The sequence below is a fragment of the Nelumbo nucifera genome, chromosome 3 (genome assembly GCF_055504915.1).
Source record: "Nelumbo nucifera cultivar China Antique chromosome 3, China Antique-T2T, whole genome shotgun sequence".
Classification (NCBI taxonomy): domain Eukaryota; kingdom Viridiplantae; phylum Streptophyta; class Magnoliopsida; order Proteales; family Nelumbonaceae; genus Nelumbo; species Nelumbo nucifera.
The window spans coordinates 106,318,235-106,341,725 of NC_142651.1; the positions used below are offsets into that span (position 1 = coordinate 106,318,235).

At 38.1% G+C, this 23,491-nt stretch overlaps 1 protein-coding gene across 2 annotated transcripts in view; it reads left to right on the forward strand.

Annotated features, from left to right (window-relative positions):
- Window positions 1–23,491, forward strand: part of LOC104598797 (uncharacterized) — a 75,056-nt gene that overhangs the window by 27,353 nt on the left and 24,212 nt on the right. For both annotated transcript variants that reach the window (XM_088899975.1, XM_010261022.3), the window contains 8 exons: window positions 2,241–2,305; window positions 2,470–2,538; window positions 2,649–2,726; window positions 3,108–3,203; window positions 11,346–11,416; window positions 11,507–11,584; window positions 11,724–11,817; window positions 14,823–14,921. In XM_088899975.1, coding sequence (XP_088756101.1) covers window positions 2,241–2,305; window positions 2,470–2,538; window positions 2,649–2,726; window positions 3,108–3,203; window positions 11,346–11,416; window positions 11,507–11,584; window positions 11,724–11,817; window positions 14,823–14,921 — 650 coding nt within the window. The remainder of the gene's footprint in view (window positions 1–2,240; window positions 2,306–2,469; window positions 2,539–2,648; window positions 2,727–3,107; window positions 3,204–11,345; window positions 11,417–11,506; window positions 11,585–11,723; window positions 11,818–14,822; window positions 14,922–23,491) is intronic.

Consider the following 23,491-nt stretch of genomic DNA (forward strand, 5'->3'; position numbering starts at 1 on the left):
ATGCGTGGAAAGATATGCCTTAACCGAATGGTCTTTAGGCTGTCAAGATCTTAATGCAAAAGCTCACTACATCTTTTGACTGTCAGAGCTTCCAGAAGATAAAAAGACTTGCCAAACGGCCCCTAAAGTTACATGGAAGCCCAAAGCAATTGTTGCCTCAATACCCCTTGTTTTGCAAAGGAGTCAGCTAACCCATTTGCAATCCTTATTACCAACTTGAATTCAGCATTTATGTCTTTTGCAATTCTTTCCACTTCCCTTAAAATGTGTTTGAGAGTCCATGGGATATGTCTATAGCCGTTTGCCCATGAAATAACTACTTTTGAATCCCCTTCTACCCTCTCCTGTCTATAACCCTGTTGCTTTGCTAAATGAAGACCTTGCAACAGTGCCAATAATTCAGCCTTCTGGGAGTTTCCCATGCCAATTGACCCTGAAAACAGAGCCAATATCCTACTCTCAAGGTTTCTGATTACCCCTCCTATTCCTGCCATACATGGGTTACCAAAGGAGCTCTCACAGCCTTCAGGGAGTTTCCCATGCCAATTGGCTCTGAAAACAGAGCCAATATCCTACTCTCAAAGTTTCTGATTATCCCTCCTATTCCTACCATACATGGGTTACCAAAGGAGCTCTCATCAAAGTTCAATTCTACTTTGTTTCCTTCTGCAGGTTTCCACTCCATTCTTATTTTTTATTTTTCTCTTGAGGCCTGCGTGGCTGTGCTACCTCGGTCCAGGCTCTTAGGATGTCAGTGACTGAGAAAATTTAGAAGCTATCATAGGTCTTACCCACTGTGCTACCTTCTATTTTATGTTGTCTATTACCTCCTCCAAAGTTCTGCATTTTCTATTAAATATTCTGTTTTTCCTCTCTTCCCAAACTACTCAACTAACTGCTGCCTTGGTAGCTCTCCATTGTATTTTCCCTCTCTTCTTTGGTTGTCTCAAGAAGTTAGGATTGAAGATGTCCACCACATCTTGAGGGGGGTCCCACTTGCAACCTTAAAGAGAGCAGAAAAACTCCCAGATTCTATACACAAAGGAACAGGAGATTAATAGATGGGAGAGGGTCTTGCCACTACTCCTACATAAGAAGCACAATTTAGGAGATGGTCTCCTTGGAAATCATTCTCTCTTTTTCTTTTTGTGATCTTTGTACCTGAGGGTTAATGTTTCTATTGTTGATAAAACCTAGTTTTGGGACGAGTGGATAACCTATGGTGGGGTGACATGTTGTTAAAAGTTTCCTACCTTGTTTTCATTTGCTTCTAGAAAAGAAGTCTATTTCTCTTTCTGCTTCCTTGACAAATGCTGGGATTTCCTGGGAATTTGGTTTTAGAAGAGGATTGAGATATTGTGAGACTTCGTTGATGTTGGATCTCATTCATTTCCTTCATGGGGTTTTTCCTGATCCAACCTTCCTTGACCAAAGAGTGTCAACCTTGAATTTCAAATGCATCTTCTCCTGTTCTATCTTTGCCCTGTAAGCCATTTCATGGGATTTTCTGGCAAAAACCATTTGGGCAGGTCCTGTGCCACCAAAGTTTGATGTTTTTTAGGAGGAATACACTTGAAAGTTAGCACTTGTGAGGTCATGCAAAAAGGGAAGACTTAACTGGTGCCTTACGTGCAAAAAAAAAAAAGACTGCTATTTGCCTCATTGTTACTGTGTCCTTTTAAAAGCAGAGTCATATAGAAAAATGTTTTGGTGGGTTAGTTCAAAAATTATGATCAAGTAATAGTGGAAATTGTTAGTGTTTGTTGAAAACCCAGGGATCAAATCGTATGTTTGGGATATATGATCATTTACTAACTTGTCTCTCTTTTTGGTGATACTTGCATGATTTCACTTTGGTTTTTCATTGGTAGAACTTGAGATTCCTCCCAAGTCAATGATTTCAACATTACTTTCTAGCTGCTTTGTGTAATGTCTTAAACAAAATTCTCATTTTTGCATTCATACAAACACTTGAAATTCCTTTTATGTTTTATTTTTTTACTTTAACTGCCATGCTTTCTGAAAACACACCATTTCTCATTGATTTTCAGTTAACATGTGCATTTGTATTTTGAATTCTATGGTCTTCTTGAATAATATTCAAATTCTCCATTGTTGGAGTATTCATGTGAGTAAAATTATCTTAATTGCTGGTTTTGGATGTATAGTTTCTTTTCTTACTGGTGTGTTTAGTGATCCACTAATGTTTCTGCTCTATTCTTCATAATATTGATCTTCAGATGATCCTGACATTCCTCATGTACAACATCGTTCTTTCCTGAAGGAGCATGTGGTTTTTAAAGAGGTAGTATTATACAAAGCTGCTGCTCTTATTTCAATTTTTGGTTATAGGTATTTTGTTTCCTTTTTTTTGTGGGGTGGTGGTAGATTTGAAAGAAATCTACAGTCTTCAGTCTCATTCATATGGAATGATTACTTTTCTATGTTACATTATGCTCCCATCTGTAGGCCATTCCTATCAGAGATCCCATAGTTTTGTCGAAGATCCATCAAACTTACAGAATTGGTTATATAAAGGTCTGTATTACTTTATATCGGGTTACTCACTGTTTATTTTTTCTCCTCTTTTCTTTTTTTTGGTTTATTTATATTTTGGATTGAGGCACTTTAGCTGTTGTCATTCTTAGGATGTTATACTGCCAAGAGTTTTGGATGAGGCTACGATTGCTAATCTTAGTTCCATCATTCATTCAAATAATGCTGTGGTAAGTTCCTTTTCTTTGAGTGTTTAACATTTTGATGATCCATGTTCTTTTAATTTTTTTATCAGTAAATAAAGATTTTATTAACTTCAGTTGAGGTATTACTATTACCCCATTAGGCAATTTTAGAGTTTTGCCCAAAATAATTGTTGTCTACCAGTCCCATGTTTAGCCAATTTATCTGCCATGGCGCCATCCCATTTGCTGTTCTTCTCACCCATCTAAACATAACATTCATCTCCCTTGCTAAACTTTCTATTTCCCAAATTGTGTGCCCATAGATCCAGTTTTCACTTAGCTTTAATATGTGTGCCTATTTCCCGAATTCTGTGTTCTTTTCAGTTTTCACTTAGCTTTGAAATGCAATGTTCTGCCTTGCTGTAGGTTGTTTCTTTGTTAAAGGATGATAGCACCTTTATTCAGGAATTGTTTGCAAAGATGAGATCACCCTCCACATCTGCAGAATCAAAGAAGAATTTGGTATTCTTTTATTTTGTACTTGTAGTTTATATTAATTTTATTTATCAGATTGCATCAATATCTTAAATTTAGAATACACACTTTTTTCGTCAACTAGTCCGTGTCTAGGCACCATCTAGTCATTGCATTGACTTTTGTGGCCAAAATGACTAATCGTCGCTTCACCACATAGATAACACTGGGCCATGGTGATGTTCTAATGCGTTCACTATGCCTTCTAGATCAATATTGATGTATATTATGTTGCAGTGATTGAACGTTGCTTGTAGGTTTTCTTTGTGAACAAGAGGACATTGTTGAATGTTTTACATCAGCAATTTTTTCTGTAACCAGATTTGGTATCAGGAAAATTAAATCACTTTCTCCTAGTTTTTTGGCTCTTCATGATCCTTTCTGAGGAGGTTTTTTTTTGGGGGTCAAGTATCCTTCCCCATCCATTAAGAGGGGGAAGATTCTGTGAAAGTGTGCTAGCATTGTTATATTGCAGTGTGTGTAGGAAGGGAGAAACACGAGGTTGTTTGAAGACAAGAAGCAAGTTGTTAATGATAAATATAAATTGTATGAAGATCATATTATTATTAAAGTAAAAAGGAGGGTGAGAAACCCTCAAAGTATAATATAATTGCTGACATGCTGATCATAAGAGTGGCTCACTAGGTAGTAGGTACTAATAATGAAGGAACTTGAATCATCTTGGTAACACTGCTGAGGAAGTTGCATGGTGGCTCACTAGGTAAAGTGGTCTTGTTACACACTTCAGCGACAAGCAAATATTCCATGGCAGTACTAATATAGTTGTAGATTTTCATATAATAGAAAGGATCATGGGCTACTCTAGGGAGCAGATGCTCCAACTTCTACAGAAGTGTTTTAGACAATGGAAAGCAACAAAGGGAAATAGTAAGGAAAGAATAGATTGGGTGTGGCAACTAGTTGAAGCATCTAACAAAGGTCGTAATGGATAAGGAGGTGGTGGCTGAATGAAAGGCATTCCTCTGCAAATGCCTGGTTGTGTGATTTGAGGGTAGCTATCCTGTGCTGGGGGAGGTTAGAATTAGCTGTGCTAGGTTGTATGTTCTGTCAGAAGTCAGGTATTAGAAGACTTCTTAGTGGAAACCTCTTCTTCATTCTTTCCTAGGGGGTGGAGGTCTTGGACACTCTTCTCCATGGTCGTTTGATCCTTTTGTGGGAGTTGTCCAAGCTTCTGAAGGGTGTGGATGTTGGTGGTAAAGGTGTTTGGAGTTCCTCTTATTGCATGGTGCATAGCAATGTTTAAGGATATCTATGATACCTTTTGGTTTTATTGAAGTTGATGAAGGAAAAAATTAAGTTGGAGAGCTTTGGGCTCTATGCTCCTTAATCTGGGAAAGATCTTTATTTAAGTAAATAAAAATTTTATTAAAATAAAAAGAATACAAGAAAGGTAACAAGAAGTTTCCTGAGAGAACAAAAAAAGTCTCTCTCAACCAGATATAACCCTCTGACCTCCCTGCCTTGGACTCAAAAAAACCCCAGAAGAAAAATCAAAACTAAAGTTAGTCAGATACACCCAAACCAACATAAGACCAAAACCCACAACCCTAAACCCATGCACCAACTAAACGCACAAAAGCACACACAAAAGATTCCCAAACAAACAACCAAAATTTCCACACGTATAATTGTAGAAGCCTAGCTCAACACTACTTAAGTTTAATAAGGTGCACAACTTCTTTAGATATATGAGCAGATATCTAATTGCTTTTGTTCAAGACTTTCTTTGGTTTCTTCACTCTTTTTAATGGGCCCAACACTAAACCATCCTTCTTTAACGTGTGGGAAGGGTAGGTAACGTAACAGATGGGTGTACCTGAAAAGCAGTAGATGGTTCTATGGAGGTAGGAGGGAGAAGAGTTGCAGAGGGAGCTTAAGGGAAGGTTGGGAACTCAAACTAACAGAGCTTACGCAAGGGAAGTATAAGCCCAAGGTGAGGACTTCAGGCCTCCTCTATTTATAGAGGAAACTCATGTAATGAGATAGGAAACATTCCCCAAGCATGAAAGTTTGTCATTCTGTTAGATCTGGAACAAGTGGGCACAAGTAAGGTTTTGCCATGCGTCTCTGCAGAGATCCTGGGGTTTGGGTTGCCGCCCTTCCCCTTGGAATTTGCACATGAGCATGAGTGCAGCTGCTGCCCTCTTTGTAGAAGCCTGTTGTGACTTGGGCCTCGTTCGTTTTGCGGATTTTGGAAGGGGGGAAGTCGGTCAATGGGATTTCGATTCCCATTGACCAACTCTCCCATGTTCTTTTTCAAGATTTAGGTGGGACCCACAGTAAATACCTTTCCCTTGGGTATCACTACCTGGGAAAGTGTTACCCTTCTCCCACTTGGGAAAGTTAACTTTCCCTAACCCCCATCCTCTTAAGGAGGCTTACACCTCCTTGTGTTCGGGAGGCTTACGCCTCTTGCGTTCTGAACTACGCCTCACGCCTCTAGGTAGTGGAATGCCTCTCGTCACGCCTCCACGTTTTAAAACATTGGTATGTATAAATGTATATAGTTGGGCAGGGCTCGGGCCGGGTTTGGGTTACCTAAGGACTAGGTCCGAGCCCGGCCCGAAAAAAATGCTAGACTTCTTGGGCCTGAGGACTGAAAATCCAAGCCCAGCCGGTGTAAAATTCCGGGCTGGGCCCACCCAAGTTGCACCCCTTGCCACTTTATCTCTCAATTGTTCAACCATGTGACCTTTTAAAGAGTCACGTGACTTACTTAAGTCTAAGCCACTTTCTTGGGCCACTTTATTTCCTAACTGTTCAATCATGTGACCTTTTAAAGTGTCATGTGACTTAAGTCTAATCCACTCACTTGGGCCATTTTACCATTTGGTGCACTTGATAAGTCTTGGGCGGTGGACTTTTTCACAGGCCCATCTTTGGACACCTGTAGCCACTCTTTATTGGACACATTCTAGTTTAGGCCTACAATTGGCCCAACTGCTTTGGACTTTCCCTAGGCCAACCCCTCCCCTATTTTAATCCCTGTCAGTTGGTTTCCTTTAGCTACACGCTTAGGAAAGCCCTCCTGTTCCCTGCCTTTTGGTCTCCCCAACTCTTTAGCTTCCATTTTGGTGCAAAGTCCATTTACATTTGAATCCACCAATCCTATAGTGCCACACAGAGCTTCTTCTTCAACCTTCTCATCTCCCTCTCTACGTGCCTCTCTCCAGAGCTGAGCTTCAATGGCTGATAGCCAAACTGAAACAACCTTCCCTTCCTCCCTTAGTTCCACTTTCCATGGTATCTCCTCAGGTTTTACTCCATTTAGACCGATATCTGCAAGGTGATCTCCCAGTAAGCACCATCAAGAGTTGCACCACACAATTGTGCAATTGATTCAACAATTTCTTGCCTCCACAGGTGAAAAAGGCAGGCCCAATAGTCTCATTACAACTCCATCTTCTAACAAAGATATCTCTGGAGTTTGATCCTGGACACCAACTTGAGATTGTGAAATTTCCAATATTGGATTGGATGTTTAAGGTCATGCCTTACATTTCTCAAAGGGTGTTAAAATGAAGGTTTTCTTCAGCTTCAGCCTTACTATTAACAGACCTGCAACTGCCTTCCAATCCTTTATCCAGGAGCTAGCTACAACTATAAGTTTCTTTTCCCAATCTTCTTTCTTTAGATTCACTCCTATTCTGTCTCCCTGCACTATTCGCCACTACAAGAAACTCCTGCCTGTCCATCTTATCTTGACTTGTATGAGTGTTATCTGTTTCTTTCTCTTTTTTTTCCTCCTCTATTGTACCTTCTTGTTTTTCTGTCTTCCATTTCAGTATTTCTCCCCAAGCCCCCACTTATCTCCTTTCATCCATGACTCTGCCTTCCCTCTGGGAAGCAGACAATTTGCTTCTTTCCCTTAAAAAAGTACTCTGTTACTGATATGAAAGACCTTTTTGAGTTTACCTTGCTTTCTATCACATATTTTCTTCCATCTTCAGAGAGATATTTTTTGCAGTTGATTTGCTTGCACTTGTAACTTGCTTGCTTCACAAACTCCTTGACCCATTGAATCACTTCTAACCCTGCTAGCATCACCATCCCTCTCTTAGCTTCTCTAATCTTCAAACCCTGCATCCCTTTCAGCCTCATCTCTTTGAGTAGAAATGACTTTGCTTCTACCTTCAAAGCTTTTTTCCAATGACTTACATCTTGGAACCTCCCTTTTAGCTTCATCTCTGTGAAATTAAGAAACTCCCTCATCCATTTCTAAAATTGACCAAATTCTGGTAAAAAGAAAATCCAATCCAACAGCCAATTCCCAATCTTTGAACAAAGCTTCTCCTTGCTTCTATTTTTGCTTTGGAAAACTCTCCCATTCCTCTCCTTCCACACTTTCCAACAAGCTGCAAACGGAATACCAAAATAGATAGATTATTGATCAGATATTAATTGCAAATGAGAGTGTGGAGGATTTGAATAGAGTCAGGAAGAAGGGGATTGTGTGTAAATTGGATTTGGAGAAAGCTTATGATATGGTGGACTGGTCCTTTTTTAATCCAAGTGATGGAATGCTTTAGTTTGGGTAGAAATGGTGCACATGGATTCTGGGGTAGGAATGGCAACGGGTGGGGTACTTGTGAAAATTGTTCTTCCCATTCCCGAACCCGTTTAGGTACCCTTGAGCCCAAGCCCATCCCTAACCTGTTTACCTTTTCCTCCCAATTTTCCAAGCTCGTCCCGTCCCAAACCCATTTAATCCGCCCCACCCAATTATTATTTGACATATCCTGTTATTGCTATCATTTTTCAAATTTTAAATCCGAGTTTAATTACCTTAATTAATAGCCATTAAATCTCCATAATTGACTCTATTTAACATTTCATTTATTATAATTGACTCCATAACCTTATTTAACACACCACTTATAACATTAATTATCTTCATCTAATAATTAATTCACTTAATTCCATTTAAGTATTTTTAAATAAGTATTGTATAAAGTTAAGATATTAGAAGGTTGAAACATAAGCAGAAGAGAGGAGAAATAAGGAAGAAGAAGAGAAGGGAGAGAGAGGAGAGAAGGGAGAAGAGAAGAGAAAGGTTTTGGAGTCAACTGAACTGACTGGTGGTGCCAGCTTATATTAATATATATAGGGCGACCATAATTAAAAGGGAAAAGACCCTTATGCCCATACTTAAGTTAGAGTACATAAACAATGATTACAAACTACTTTAACCAAACCAAACAGACCCTAACTCAGCAGAATACAAGCATAAAAGTAAAGTAAGCATTCCAACAAAACATAATTATTTTAACCACTAGGCCACTTCATGATATATTGTTGAACTAGCATTGATAAGCAGCCTTATTATATTCATGTGTATTGAAGTATAGAAAATATTCATTTGCAAATACCTAGGTCTCGAATCATAAATCCCATAATAAAACCAGATTTGAATGCTTTTACCTCTATAATCTCAATTATCCATTTAATCTACTTTTTTATGACTAATTTCTTTGGAGAATGTGCTCTTTCAACTATACATAACATGATCATTAATGATATTTATAGTATTAGTTTGTTAAGCTATGCATATGTGTGTATATCAATGTTTCCTTGGTACATTTTGATGGTTTATACATCCCATTTTTATGGTGAAATTACACTTCACATAAAGTCATAAACTATTAAAATACATTTTTCTTATGATATATAGAGTTATTATAGTTGTAGATTATAAAAAATTCATATATTTCTAATATGTATTTAAATTTCCATGGTGCATCCATGTGTATCTTAAATTTTCCATTGTATATATACATATCCAAAATCCAAATATATTTCTTTTAATTGCATCATCAATATTCTTTGCATTTTTTGATACTTTGAACCTTGCAAGTAAAATGTGATGCCCCTCTTAAAAAGAAAGTGTGCTATGCCAGTGCTAAAGATGCCTATAATGGGATACAATATTTAGATAGATAGATAAACATGTTTATAGTTGGGTATTGAGAGCAAATACCTGCGTTACCTATAATTGGGTTCGAGTACTGGGTACCCTAAGGTCAAACCCAAACCCTATAAGGTTTTAATATAAAACCCCAAACCCTATAGGTTTTGATAAATGGGTCCTATTAGGGTGGGGACGGGTCGGATATCTTAAAATTTCTACGAATTTTCCATCCCTATTCTGGGGTGTATTGAGACGTGTTATGATTCAATCTTGGTGAATGGAACAATAGTGGACCACTTTTTGACAATCAGGGGGATTAGGCAAGGGGGCCCCCTCTCTCCTTTCAGCCTTTCCTCTTCACTTTAATTGCAGAGGTGTTGGGTAGATTAATAGAGAGAGTCGATTGGTTAGGGGTTGGAAGAGATAGAATACCTGCTACTCATCTATAGTTTGCTAATGATACAATTCTTTTTTGTGAAGGCGATGATGTGAGGTTGGTTAGAATTTTTTGTGTGGTGTCGCAGTGGCCTTTCCATTATTTGGGATGCCTTTAGGGATAATTCGAGAAATATTTACTTTTGGAACCCAGTAATTGATAGGTTCCTGAGGTTAACCTCTTGGAAGAAGAATTATGTATCTTTGGGTGGTAGAGTCATTTTGGTAATATCTACATTGTCCAATCTACTAGTGTATTTTTTTTTTTTGTCTTTAGAATCTCGAGAGAATAAGCAGAACTTTGGAAAAATTGGTGAGAAATTTCGTGTGGGAACCATGAGTGGAGAGAAGAGATCTTAGGGTGAATTGGGAAATAGCTTCTTAGAGTAGAGCTGAAGGAGGTTTGGGAATGGGAAACATCAAGAGGAGAAATGGGGCTTTGTTGGAAAAATGGCTGTGGAGAATACAAGGGGATAGGGATAAGTTGTGGGCTAATGTAATTTTGAGTATTGGAGAGGTAGAGCTAGGACGTTGGGATTTTGGCAAGGACTACTAGAGCTTCTTCTTGGAGATCCATACACGCCATTCTTCCATCCTTTTTGTCGTTTATCAAGTATGACCTTTGCTCTTGGAAACATGTGAAGTTCTGGGAACATTTTTGGGTGGGAAATATGCCATTGAAAGATCAATTTCCTCTTTTTGTTTTCATTTTCTTGGTATAAAGGGGAGGTTGTGTCTACTTTCTTGGTTCCTTCTGAGTCAAATTTTGGATTTGATTGGAACTTAGGTCTTACAAAGGCCTTAGGGATTCAGAAGTTGATAATGTCTTGGACTTAAGATTCTGAATGAAATGGTGTTGGATCCTTCAAAAACGGATAGTAGAGTTTGGACCTTGTTTTCCTTTGGTGTTGTTTCTTGTAATAATTTCTTCATAACCCTGGTGCGGTCCCCTAGCAGTAATGCTCAAACATTTCAAGTAGTGGAAGTGTGGGGGAGGGGGGGGGGATTTTATCTTTTAGATACAATGATTTGCCACATTTTTAGAAGAAATTTAGTGTTCTTAATAAAGAGAGTTTCTATTTTGTCAATCAATATACAAGCTGAATGTATATAAAACCAGGGAACTGGCCAAAAGTTTGTTCTTTGTATTATAAAACTCTTATCGCCTAGACATTGCCTAGGAGCCCCAATGTCACCCAGAATTGCCTAAATGCCTTGAAAACTATGACTGCTTCCATCAAAGTTCAATAAAAGGGCAGGTAAGCATGGCCCGCTAGGCCTGCGTGCCGGCCCAGCACGACCCGTTACAGTTCCGGAAGCTGGCACGACCCACATTACTCCTCTAGATACATGGATCCTGTTTCACCATTTTGTTCTGTTTGTCGGCATACACATATCCATTGTTTAAGTTATTAGTGCTTAATCATTTCTTTCTACTACCCATAACCTTTTTGGTCTACCTCTAGGCCCTAGCCCTTCTATCCCCTTTAACTTGCAACAAATCACTTCTTAGTTCTTACAGGTGCAGAATCTCTGGAATTCATTATTCTTGGGCAGTAAAAGAACCATTTATGTTGGAATATACCATGTTATCAGAGGCAAATCTGACTTAAAAATTATCTTGCTGGATGTTAAAAAAACACTAACGAGTTTTATTTGCTGAGATATGGTATTGCTAGATTCATTGTTGTATGTATGCTTGTAGAATTTTTTAATGTAGGCTGGCTTTTCATTGATCGGTCTAATACAACTTTTCTTTGAATCAGGTATTCTTCTTGTATGAATTCTGTACTTTAAGTAAGAGTCTGCAGCTGGTCCAGCAACTGCGACTGTTTAGGTAGGTAATTGGATATGGTGACTGCTTGTTTGTTGTAAATATATTGGTTCACAAAGATATATGTATGTGAATCGTTTTTTTTTCCTGTAGGGATCTCATGAATGAAGGCATTTTTGACATCATTACTGATGCTTTGCAGAGTCAAGATAAGAGACTTGTATTGACTGGGTAATGATTAAATTTGTGGTTTGTTTTGACTGTTCCATCTCTTTCAGTATATGCTAACATCTTTTTGGCATTGTTGTCATGGTAAATTATTAAAGGCAATAATTGTAATAATAATCTGGTCATTCTACTGGGGGTGCAGGACAGACATCCTTATTCTTTTCCTTAATCAGGATCCAAACCTTCTCAGGACATACGTCATTCGACAGGAAGGCAGCCCTCTTCTTGGACTTCTGGTATTGTTTGATTTATCATACTTTTTTCTATTTGTGTATTTGTTTGTGTTTTTCTTGAGCTTCTTTTTTGAAATTATTAGAAATGAAAAAGAGGCAATATATATATATATATATTCAAAAAATCGAATTAACAGCGTTAATGAGGGTGGGCTTTGGCGCAAATGGTTGGGTTGCTCCAATATGACGTGGGAGACCAGGTCACATTGGTGGGAACCTTGTGCACTAGGCTGCCATTTTTTAGCAATGCTAGCGGAATAATAGAAGAATACTAAATTATCTACTAGAATATATTTCGTTGTAACCTATTGCAATGGTGCCAAATGTTATTTACATTTCTGCTATGATGCCCCAATTATTTAAAAGGCATGCCTAGTTGAACAGACAAGGCGCCCCTATGTGCCTCGTTTAGGTCCCAGGCGCACCACTTTCAAAAGGTGCACACCTAGTTTGCCTTGTGCTTGAGTCCAAGCGTGCACTTTTTTTTTGGTGCCTTTTGGTGTTTTTTAAGCTTGGTTGATGCAAACCCAAGCAAGTCTTCTAAGAACCCCTATTAAAATTTATAGTTATAAAATCCTTTTTTAGGGGCTAAGAATTTTAAGACCCTAGCGTGGATTTTTTTGGGCTTGCCTCAAGGTGCCTGGTAGTTGGTACAAAGGTGGCTTGTAAAATTAGGAATGAAAGATGTGACATCACATCAACTATTTGAAATAATGCAATTGTGAAAGAAATGAAGAAATTAAAAGTTTGACATGCTATGTTTTGTCTACTATTTTTTAATTTTATATTTGCATTTTTGACTTTGGATACTTTTTATATATTATGTTTATGTATTTAAATTTGAGCTAATAGGCTTTTTTTAAAACATTTAGTGTAAAATTAAAGTACGAATTTTTTAATGAATTCTATTTTTAATATTTTCCTTTTTTTTTTTTTAAATTTTGCGCTTTGCTTGAAGAGGTGTGTGCCTTGCCTTGCGACTTGTGCCGCGGGTGCAAAATGGCCTTCACTTTTTTTGTGCCTTGTGCTTTTAAAACACTGTGGTGAGTCTGGTGACCAGATACCTGCATGTTGACTAATGTACTGGTTTTGGGCATGTTACTTGCTTGATATGATACCAGATACTGTATAGACACTTAAGTATACCTATTATAACTGATATTTTTGTCACTTTTAAAATATAAATATAAAATCTTGTAAGAAATCATACTATTAAAATCAGTATAAGTTAGAAGTTCAATTAAATTTGATAAAATAAATGTCTTGAGAAATGACTCTTAGCTTCAAAAACTAGACATAAAAGTTAGAAGTTCATATAAGCACATGCTATTTACTTTAATAATGCAAATGCCTATCCCTATTTCCCATCTGTCTGTATATCATAGCATTCTGTATATAAGGTATCAAAACCGTTTTTTGGGGTTTGCATTTTATATTTGGGCTTTGGTGTTGTCTAGTGTGCCCCTGCCTTGTTTTGTTCTTGGGCACTTGGCTTCACTGTTGTGGTTTTTTTTTTTTTTTTTCTGGGTTCGGCTTAGTAGTAGTTGAGCCTGTACATTCTCTTCTTTTCCTTTTTTTTTTCTTTAATTTTATGTTATGCTTTATCTTCTTCAGAAGAGGCCTCAAAATTCTAGTCTAGCTTTATAATAATGGGTGTTGATGGTTTTTATGGTATTGGAGGTAAACCAAATATCTATCCTTGATTGATTTATACCAAAGTACCAAATTGATGCTATTTTCCCCAACAACACTGTCAATTGATTTGTTGGCTTGCTACCTCATGTGAATCCTCATGGAAACATTCTGAATTGCCAAGTTGTGGTTTTACAGCTTGAATAGTTGATATTGTTCAGTTGTAGTTCCGTCCTGGTGGGGATGGCTTTAGTATGGGTTTTGAGTGTTCTAACTGCAATTCATTATGTGTGTGGTTTTACACCTTGAATATCTGATATTGTTCAGTTGTGGATTTTGAGGGTTGTTCTACTTATGGTAAATTGTATTTGTTCTTGCATATTTTGGATTGGTTGACAATGAAATTTGATGGGAGATGAGCTGTTTCCCCTTTATCAGCTATTATTTGCCTATATGGTATTTGAGAGTCTCCTGTTAATAGTATTTTAGATTGCGATGGTTTGGATAAGAGACAGATTTCAGTGTACTAGAGGATTCTTTATAAGATCAGAGAGGCATATTCTTTGTTTTTCAGATTGAACTTTTGGTTCTAAGAGATCCTAGATGTTACATCTCTGGAGACTGACAACCTTGCTAGGAGTAGGGGTTAGGGGTGATCATGGACCAGGCAGGGCCCAGCCTGGGTTCCGGGCCTGAAACATAGGGATGGGCTGTGCCTGATTCTGGGCCTATTACTTTTTTTTTATATTAAATATTACACATACATATTTTATGGCACATATTATGCATATAAACATATTTTATACATTATGTAATATAATATATTACATAATATATTATAGGTGTCATATCATAACATTTATGTATAACATTTATAATATAGCACAAAACCTAGACTTGGCCTTACCTATCCCACAAATTTCTGATTTTGGAAATTACCCAAGCTGACGTCAGTTCCTGAAATTTGTGGTCTGGGTCTGGGGGCAATACTATATACATATGTGTGTGTAATTCCGTATTATATTATGTATTATATTTTAAGAAGCTGGTTGTAATTTTCTGTACAAGGCAGACATATTTTTGGTATTGGACTGCCAAATGCCAATGACTCCATTTGGGTATTCCAACAGTGTGTGCTTCCTATTTGCCTGAAATCTAAAATTATTGTTTTCTTGTCACTATGGTAAAAAGAAAGAAAAATGAGGTCATTATAAATATTGGTGGGAAATGTGAATGCTATATTTTTTCTATAACCAAAAGCATAAATATTTGTAGGGTAGTATTCAGACATTTTTCCATCTTGGCCTTTTAAGTCTTTTCTTTTCAATTTGTTTTCTCATTGAAAGGATAGATAAGTCATAGTGGTTCATCTACAGGTTAAAGGTATGATAACAGATTTTGGCGAGGACATGCATTGCCAGTTTCTTGAAATTCTTCGCAGTTTATTGGACCCATATACATTGTCTGGAACACAGGTGCAATAATTACTCATGTGTTTGTGTAGTTTCTTTTCCTTCATTCAAGTAATTTGAATAAATTGCAAGTTGAGTTTCTTTTTTCTGAAACTTCACCTTGATGTTGGAGTTCTGATTTTCAAATACCAAAAGAGTACATTACATGATTATGTCTATAATATTTAAATCTATATGGATATATCTACGCTAGATTTACATTCTACCTATTGGTAAAGTTGGTTTAAATGTTGTCTATTTATTAGAGAGTCATTGGTTCAATTTTCATAGAAGTTATTTCCTATTCATTTTATTCTTGATACTCAATATTGATGTCATTTTTTATTTTATTTTATTAATAATGTACAATTTTTGATTAATTTTAGTTTATTTAATCAATGCTATTCAGTACCCAAAGTCAATGCGAATTTGATTCAACTTCAATCTAAATCTGATTGATAAGATTCAATTTCAACTCAAATATTAAGTAATCAAATTTCAATCTAGGTATATCTGATTCTATCTTCTCTAATTGCAGCCCTATTGTCGTTTTCATGACATATTTGCAGCTTCATCTATGAATTGTATACAGAAAGACCGTAGAACTTGACTTTAACTCAACTAAGCCTTGTCTGGTTTATATTGGATCAGCTACATGAATTCTGTTCCCCCATTCCGTTCTGTTTAATGCCATATTCATGTTTTGTGCCCTTAAATAATTTCTTATTACTTCATCCCGTGCCTTTTTTGGTCCGCCCTTGGCTATTCAAGATCCTTCAACTTGTAACAGAGCACTATTCTCATTGGTAGTGAGGCCTTCTAAGGGGGTTGGAACCACATGGTTTGAAGCACACCACACTCCACAAGGTGTTCTGTACTGTGTTGTAGATGTATTGTTAGCAAAGTTTTAAATAAAATATTTCAATCATTTACCACAATACATATAGTAATCAACCAATTTACCATGGTGTGGACTGTGGAAGAGAAATTGGATATTTTGTGTTTCAAAACCATCCAGAGATGGTTGCAAAATGCACCACGCCTATAAAAGAATGCCTAATGGGTGTTGCATGTTTCAAAATCATATTGAGCACTCCCTAATCTACTTTTCTTATCATCTATTGAATCTACTCCTAGGTTCTTTTAAACAAGCTCGTGTCTGATCCTTTCCTTTTCTAGTTTTCCTACTTATCCATCTCAATATTCTCATTTCTGCTAAACTCATTTTTTGGAGATATTACATATCACATTACTGAATTCATCCCATATCTTTCCAGTAGCCAGGCCATGCATACCATCAGCTCTGCCATTTTATGGCATGTCGAAACATACCCAAAATAGCTTATGAAGCTGGATACATTGTCTGTCTTGTTGAACTGCCAAAACCTCATTGTTTGTAATAGGCTGCTTACAACCATCAGTTCCGCTACTAGTTATGTACACCATATACAGCTATTCTATGCAAAAAATGTTATAGATTTTTTCTTGAAGCCTAAGAGCAAATAAATTTTCTTTGTCGAAACAGGCAACTTCAAACACCTTTTTTACATTCAAAATCTCATCCCTTTACACTCCCATCTTAGTGCACCTATGGGGCAAATCACGTTAGGTTAATTGGATGCTGCCCTTCTTGTTATAATTTTTTTGTCAGTCAAGTATGAATTAGATATGGGGGGCTATGTGGTAGTGCTCTCTTCTGGCTGAAACATTAAAAAATGGATATTTTAGTTTAGTAAATATTTATTTTATTATTATATTTTTCAAACAATTAAGAATATAGAAGGATTTCATATTACCATGTACAAATTAGATTGGTGATTAAGTGAGGTGACCCTCCATGAGCGCCTTACCACCTAGGCATCACCTTGACAACTGAGTGCAACAAATAGGAAGTACTATTGTTAATATTTAAATGACTAAAAATGCAAAAAGAAAAAGGATCTCTAACTTGTGACCTGCTGACCAGGTTGACAGTTCAATCGCTTGATTGACCAAGGCTCTGATCGGGTCGGTGGTTTTTTGCTAAAAGGTGGGTTGTGGGTTAACCCAAGCCAGTATTATGACTAGGCAATGGGTTGAATAGTTTGACCGGTCAGGTCAAGGAGTGTTTGAAAATTGCTAGGGAGTAATTTTGGGTTCCAAGTTCTCCTGTCCATATAGATAACCTTTATCCTAACCTGATGGGATTTCATCATGAAGTGACAAGTGCCCACACCATTGATGCTCTTAAAACTGAACCTGGTTGCCCATTCCACATCTACAGAAATATTCTTTGTGAAGTCATTCATGTACTTTGGGATAAGGGATATGATGCCATACTCCAAAAAGTTAAATGGTTCTGAAACTGCAAGTAACTGCAAACCTGAAGATTCACGTTCATACTAATTTATAGCATCCATCTCTCCATTGAGCAATATGGGGTATAGAATTATATTCTATTTCTTCTCAGGCATGCACACTTGAGCCCATTTCACAATTTTGAAAGATTGGCCTGCCCAATTTTCATGTTTTCTTAAATTTTATTCCATGTACATGGGGACAGATTTGGAAATGGTTGCCCTTGGTGCTTAATGATACTCTAAGAGCATGTACTTCTCATAATTCTATCTATCACAACTTTTGAGATCGATTTGTTCATATTGCTGAGGAAGAACTTGCCTCAGATGGTTCTATCTAGGGAAACAGGAGTGCTTAGTCCATAAGAAGAACAGATAGGATGTTCACAATTATAACCTTATACAGTGAAAGCACTATATAGTAAGCAGTACATATGATCATACGTTCCTGAAATGAAATGTAGGACAAGTATAAGGAACTGACCAAAAAATTTTTGTTCCCTCGGCCAGACTGTTCGCTGACCTGGAAATCTAATTGAATTAGTGATTCATTGTAGATACCAATAACCTGGTTTATCTTATGAGATGACTTAGGTTAAATCAGTCAGGCCCATAGCCCATTGAACTACTAAGCTTGAGACTTTGGAGAAGTGCTAATTTTTCAGCCTTCAAAGAGTTTCCTTCTCTAGCTGGTGACTTATCAACAATTTTCTAGTGTGATGTCAAGTATGGTACTCCTAAAGCATCATGACTTTGTCCTTGTGCATGTAGTAATACTAAAATCAATGACTCTTCATATGATCTTTAAGTCTGGGAAATAAATGCATCTTGGCAAGAGGAAGTGAAGAAATTGGGCTAACCTGAAAAATGTTGGGTTGGGTTAGGGTTGACTTGTACCCTTAGAGTTGTGTATTGTTATGGTGGAAAGGCCTTGGTTCTAGATGACTTTCTTATGGATTTTCACAACAGCTTTAATCTTTCCAGAGCACCAAATTCAACTTTTATCTGTCTTATTCGCAAGATGCTAGGCGTTTGCGGTTGAAGGACCTTAGACCCATATATTTGTTAGGCAACATTTATAAGGTGATCTCTAAGGTGTGGGCTAACTGGACTTAGAGGGCATTTGTCAACGGTTGTCATATCCTTGATGGATCACTCATTGCCAATGACTGGATTTGAGTTTGCAGGAGGGAAAGGATTGAGGTAAGGGGATCTGGTTGATACAAGGGATGAGGTAGGAGGTCACATTTGAAGGTTGCGTGTAAGGACAATCCTAGAGATTGCCATGAAGAGTGGTATTTCTGTAGTGCCACATCATATGTTTGAGGCAGTACACTTCCAAATATTAGTGGTAACCCATTCTAATTGGAAAGGTACACTCCCAAATATTGAAAATTGGCTGCTGCCCTATAATGTAGATGTGGATCCTTTATTTTGAGAATGCTCTTGGGCCTTTCCTAGTTTTCTTATGTACAAGCTATAATTGAAAGGTTCAAGCATAAATTGGCTGGGTGTTAAGTGGGGCTAATTATCAAATGGAGCTAAGCCATCTTTCAACACACACTATCAAACCTACCCTCTATTCTTATCCCTCTTAACTATTCCAGCCTTTCTAGCTAATACATTGGAAATGTTAAGGAGTTTTTTTTTTCGAGAAAATTTAACCAAGGATTAAAGGTTGGAGGGTAGGTAGAAATCAGGTGATTGTTACCCATCTCCGTTTTGCAGACAACACCATCTTTTTCTGTGAAGGAAACAATGAGGAAGTGGTGGAAAATCTGAGGGTGCAGCTGAATAATTTTGTGGGAGTGACAGGGCTAAGGATAAATTGGACCAAAAGTGGAATTGTAGGTGTCAATTTGGAGGAAGGAGAACTAATAAGTTTTGCTGAGATCTTGGGGCGTGCGATCAGAAGCTGGCCTATCAGTTACCTAGGTCTACCTTTAGGAGGAAACCCTAGGTCTGTTGGGTTTTTGAAACCAGTTTTAGAAAGATTTGATAGGAAGTTAGTCTTGTAGAAGAGGAATTATATTTCTTTGGGTGGAAGAATACCCTTGATTAGAGCCACACTGGCAAACCTCCCCACCTATTTCCTTTCAACCTTTAGAATCTCTTCTAGGGTAGCAAGGTGCTTAGAGAAGTATATGAGAGATTTCCTTTGGGATCCAGGAGAGGAAAGGAAGGACCATTTGATCAAGTGGAAGCAGGTTAGCTGCACTAGCAAACCTAAGGAACAAGGGGGTTTAGGAATTGGGGACATCCTATTAAGGAACACAGCTCTACTAGGTAAATGGCTTTGGAGGTTTCCCTTTGAGAGCGACGGACTATGGCACAAATTGATTGAGAGCATTCATGGGGTGGATGGAAATGACTAGGATGCAAAAATTTCCCTTCACAGTTATTTGGCTTCTCCTTGGATAGCAATTCATGAAATCTACCCTACTTTCCTCAATTCCATACGGTTCGATGTGGGACAAGATAATCAAATTCTGTTTTGGGAAGATCTATGGGTAGGGGAAACCCCACTTAAAGACCAATTTCCTGATTTCTTTGCACTATCTAACCTCAAGGGGGAAGCTATATCCATGTTGGGAACACTGTGTCCAAATGGTGTGAACTGGAACTTGGGCTTCAGAAGGGGACTAAGGGAAAATGAGTGCGAGTCTTTAATCCTATTGCTGGACCTTCTAGGGCAAATCCACTTGGACCTTTCACTGGAAGATTCTAGAATCTGGGTAGGCTCTCAGTTTCTTTTCTTGCTCTTCTTTCTTTAGAGTACTTGCTTCCCCCAACCCCTTAGGTGGGGATTTCCATGTGAAAGAAATTTTGTGCAAGCCTATTCCCCCGAAAATTCAAGCCTTCTGCTTGGAAATATTCCTTGCGATATGCTGCAGAGAAGAAGGCCATACATTTGCTTTTCTCCTCATGTGTGCTCTTTGTATAAGGAAAGTGGTGAGACCCTATCTCATTTATTGACATCCTGTTCTTTTGTGCTTTGAATTTGGGAATTCTTTTGTACTCTATTTGGCTGCAGGTGGGATCCCCCTCAAGGTGTGGCAGGACACTTCAACTGTGACTTCTTGAGACAATGAAAGAAAAGAGGGATGGTGATGTGGAAAGCAACAAAGGCAGCAATTTGTTGGGTAATATGGGAAGAGAGGAATAACAGGATTTTCTTGGAAAAAAGCAGAACAGTAGAGGAAGTGATTGATAACATCAAGGTGAAAGTAGCTCATTGGGTAAAACCCTTGGATAACTTTCAACTTTTCTCAGTCACAGGCATTCTAAGAATCTGATCTGAAGTAGCACAGTCATCGAGAGTAAGAGGTTAAGTAAGGCTGGAGTGGAGGAGGAGCATTTAGAAATTCTGAAAGGAGGATATTGGGTATATTCCCAGGACCGATTGGCACCGGATACTCATTGAAGGCTGAACTTTTGGCATTACTATAAGGGTTAAAGTTAGCCAAACAGTTAGGATATAGACATGTTGAGGTGGAAGGGGACTCAAAAGTAGTAATTTCCTGGGCAGCAAACAGCAGCCATACCCCGTGGACGTGTAAACATGTGATTAGGGAAGTGGAAAAGACTGCAAAGGAGGTTGAGGCTGAATTTAAATGGGTCCGAAGAAGTGCAAATGGGCTAGCTGATGTTTTAGCAAAACAGGGGGCGTGACAGCAACTATTTTGGGCTGCACTGTAATGAGGGATAGAATAGAGTGATTAAAGGGATCAACACTCCCATCACCAAGTTGTATAAACTGTTTACAATCTGAAATTTAATAAAATACATGTTTACTGATAACAAAAGAAGAGGTACATGAGAAGATGTACAAAGCAGCAGGGGAAGAACCCCTACAAATTACAAAGGAGGAAGCTTGTCGCTATACAAATGCTCCAAATACACACCACATTTGTCTAAGCCATCTGCTGTATGATTGTGTTCCTTAGGAATCCAAATTAATTTTACATTTAAATAATCCAAAGAGTCCCTAGCCTCTGCCAAATAGTGACTCAATCTCCGAGGTCCCCCCTCTTTGCCTCTTAACTATTTTATAGTATTTGCTGAATCACCTGCAATGATTAAATTCTGGATTCCCAAATTTTTTATTATTCTGATTCCTGTGATAGCAGCCATCACTACAGCCTTTGTGGAATCAGCCAAACCAATTGGACTGCTGAAAGTCCAACAAATGTTGCCCCTTTCATCCCCTACTGTGCCTCCAATACCAGCTAAGCCAGGGTTTTCTAAGGCACTTCCATCGAAGTTTAGGGTCATCACTCCTTCACTGATGGGGTTGACATGTCTCAAGGATGTTTGATGGAGGTAAGGGAGAAACAAAAAGGGGTAAGCATCTCTATTGAGATCATTGACTGAGAGTCCTTTGAACAGATCTGAGTTCACCGTCCAGAGGTTACCAAGGTAAGTAATGTCTAAAATTAACTCCTCCAAGGGCCTGAATTTGTTGTCAAAGAGGCGTTTGTTTCTTTCATCCCAAACTCCCCACAACACTGCATGCAGCACTGATTGCCAATAAACTTTACCCATTTTACTTAAACCTGTTCCTTGCCATTGATGCAAAAAGTCCATAATGTGCTCTGGTATAACCCAGTTGTAACCTGCCATTTTCAAGAAATGGAACCAAATCTTTTGGGTGAACTTGTAGTGAAGAAAAATGTGGTCTACTGATTCACCTTCACTAAAGCATAAAATGCAAACATGAGGAGAGATGGACAGTCTTCCCAAAAACTTTTTCTGCAAGAGATCACAAGTATTTAATTTATGGAGACAAGCTTCCCAGACAAAGAAACAAATTCTTGAAGGGATGGGGCTACACCAGATCTTAAAAGGAAAGGAGGAATGTTGTTCATCAGCAATCAAAACCTTGAACATAGACTTAGAAGAGAATTCACTAGTCGGGTGCAGGGTCTAGATCAGGTGTCAGAATAGGAGGGGGAGATGTAGGCTTCTTTAAGGGTCTGAATTAAGTCTATTAGTTCAGAAATCTCTGAATCCCTTAGGGGTCTTCTGAGTCGAAGGTTTAGGGTGTTCTCAACAGTTTGGTCTAGAAGGCAAGAAGAAATAATGGCTTCTTGGTCAAGGGTGAGGCTAAAAAGTCTAGGGAAAGAGGCTGCAAGGGTAGTTTCCCCCCACCAAAGGTCTTTCTTGAATTTTATTTTAGTGCCATTTCCCACTTTATATCTTATAAAAGGAAAGAAAGAAATATGGGTGGACCGGTGGAGATGATACCTTTCAAAGGTTTTGTGGGCTTTATCCTGTTCAAATGGAGATTGCTATCCCACCCATTTACATTTGATCCATATTTGCTTGAGATGACAGATGTCCAAAGAGCATTGGGTTCTTTAGGGATCCTCCATAGACATTCACCTAAGAGAGAAGAATTTTCTCTTTTAAGTGCCCAATTCCCAAACCACCTTCCTCTTTAGGCTTGCACACTTGTTTCCAACTGACTAAGTGGCTTCTCTTTTCCCCACCTCCTTTCCAAAGAAAGTTCCTTTGAAGCTTCTCAATTTGATTTCTGACTTTGGTTGGAATCCGTAAGACTGAAAGGAAGTAGACTGGAAAATTTGCTAAGGAGGCCTTCAAGAGAGTAAGCCTTCCCCCTTTTGAGAGATAACACTTCTTCCAAGATGATAGTTTCTTCTCACATTTCTCCACCACTGGTCTCCAAAAGTTGAGAGATTTTGGATTCCCTCCAAGAGGCATCCCCAGATTGGAAATAGGAAGATTCTCCTCTTTACACCCCAATAAAGATTTGAAGCTTTCTAGATGTTCCAGTTTCATTGAGTTAAAAGCTACTATATTACTTTTGCAAAAGTTAACCCTCAAACCAGTGATAAGCTCAAAACATTCAATTGTCCTTTCAGTGTTTGTGATGTTGGTTATGGAGGCATTCAAGAACAAAATTATGTCATCAACAAACTGTAAGTGTGAAATGTAAATCTTGTCCCTTTCCACTTCAAATCCTTTCACCAAGTTAAGGAGAATAGCCTTATCAAAGTGAACAGAAAGGGGGAAAGCAGGCAACCTTGTCTGAGACCCCTACTAGCCTTGAAGTAGCCTTTCGCTTCACCATTTATCAACACTGAAAGCCATGAAGAACCAATGTAGTCTTTAATCCACCTGATCCATTTTCTACCAAAGCCTCTCATCTTTAAGCAATCTAAAATACAATCCCAATCCACTTTATCATACGCCTTTTCTAGTTTGATGAGGACCCCTGGGTTCCCAGAAGATTTT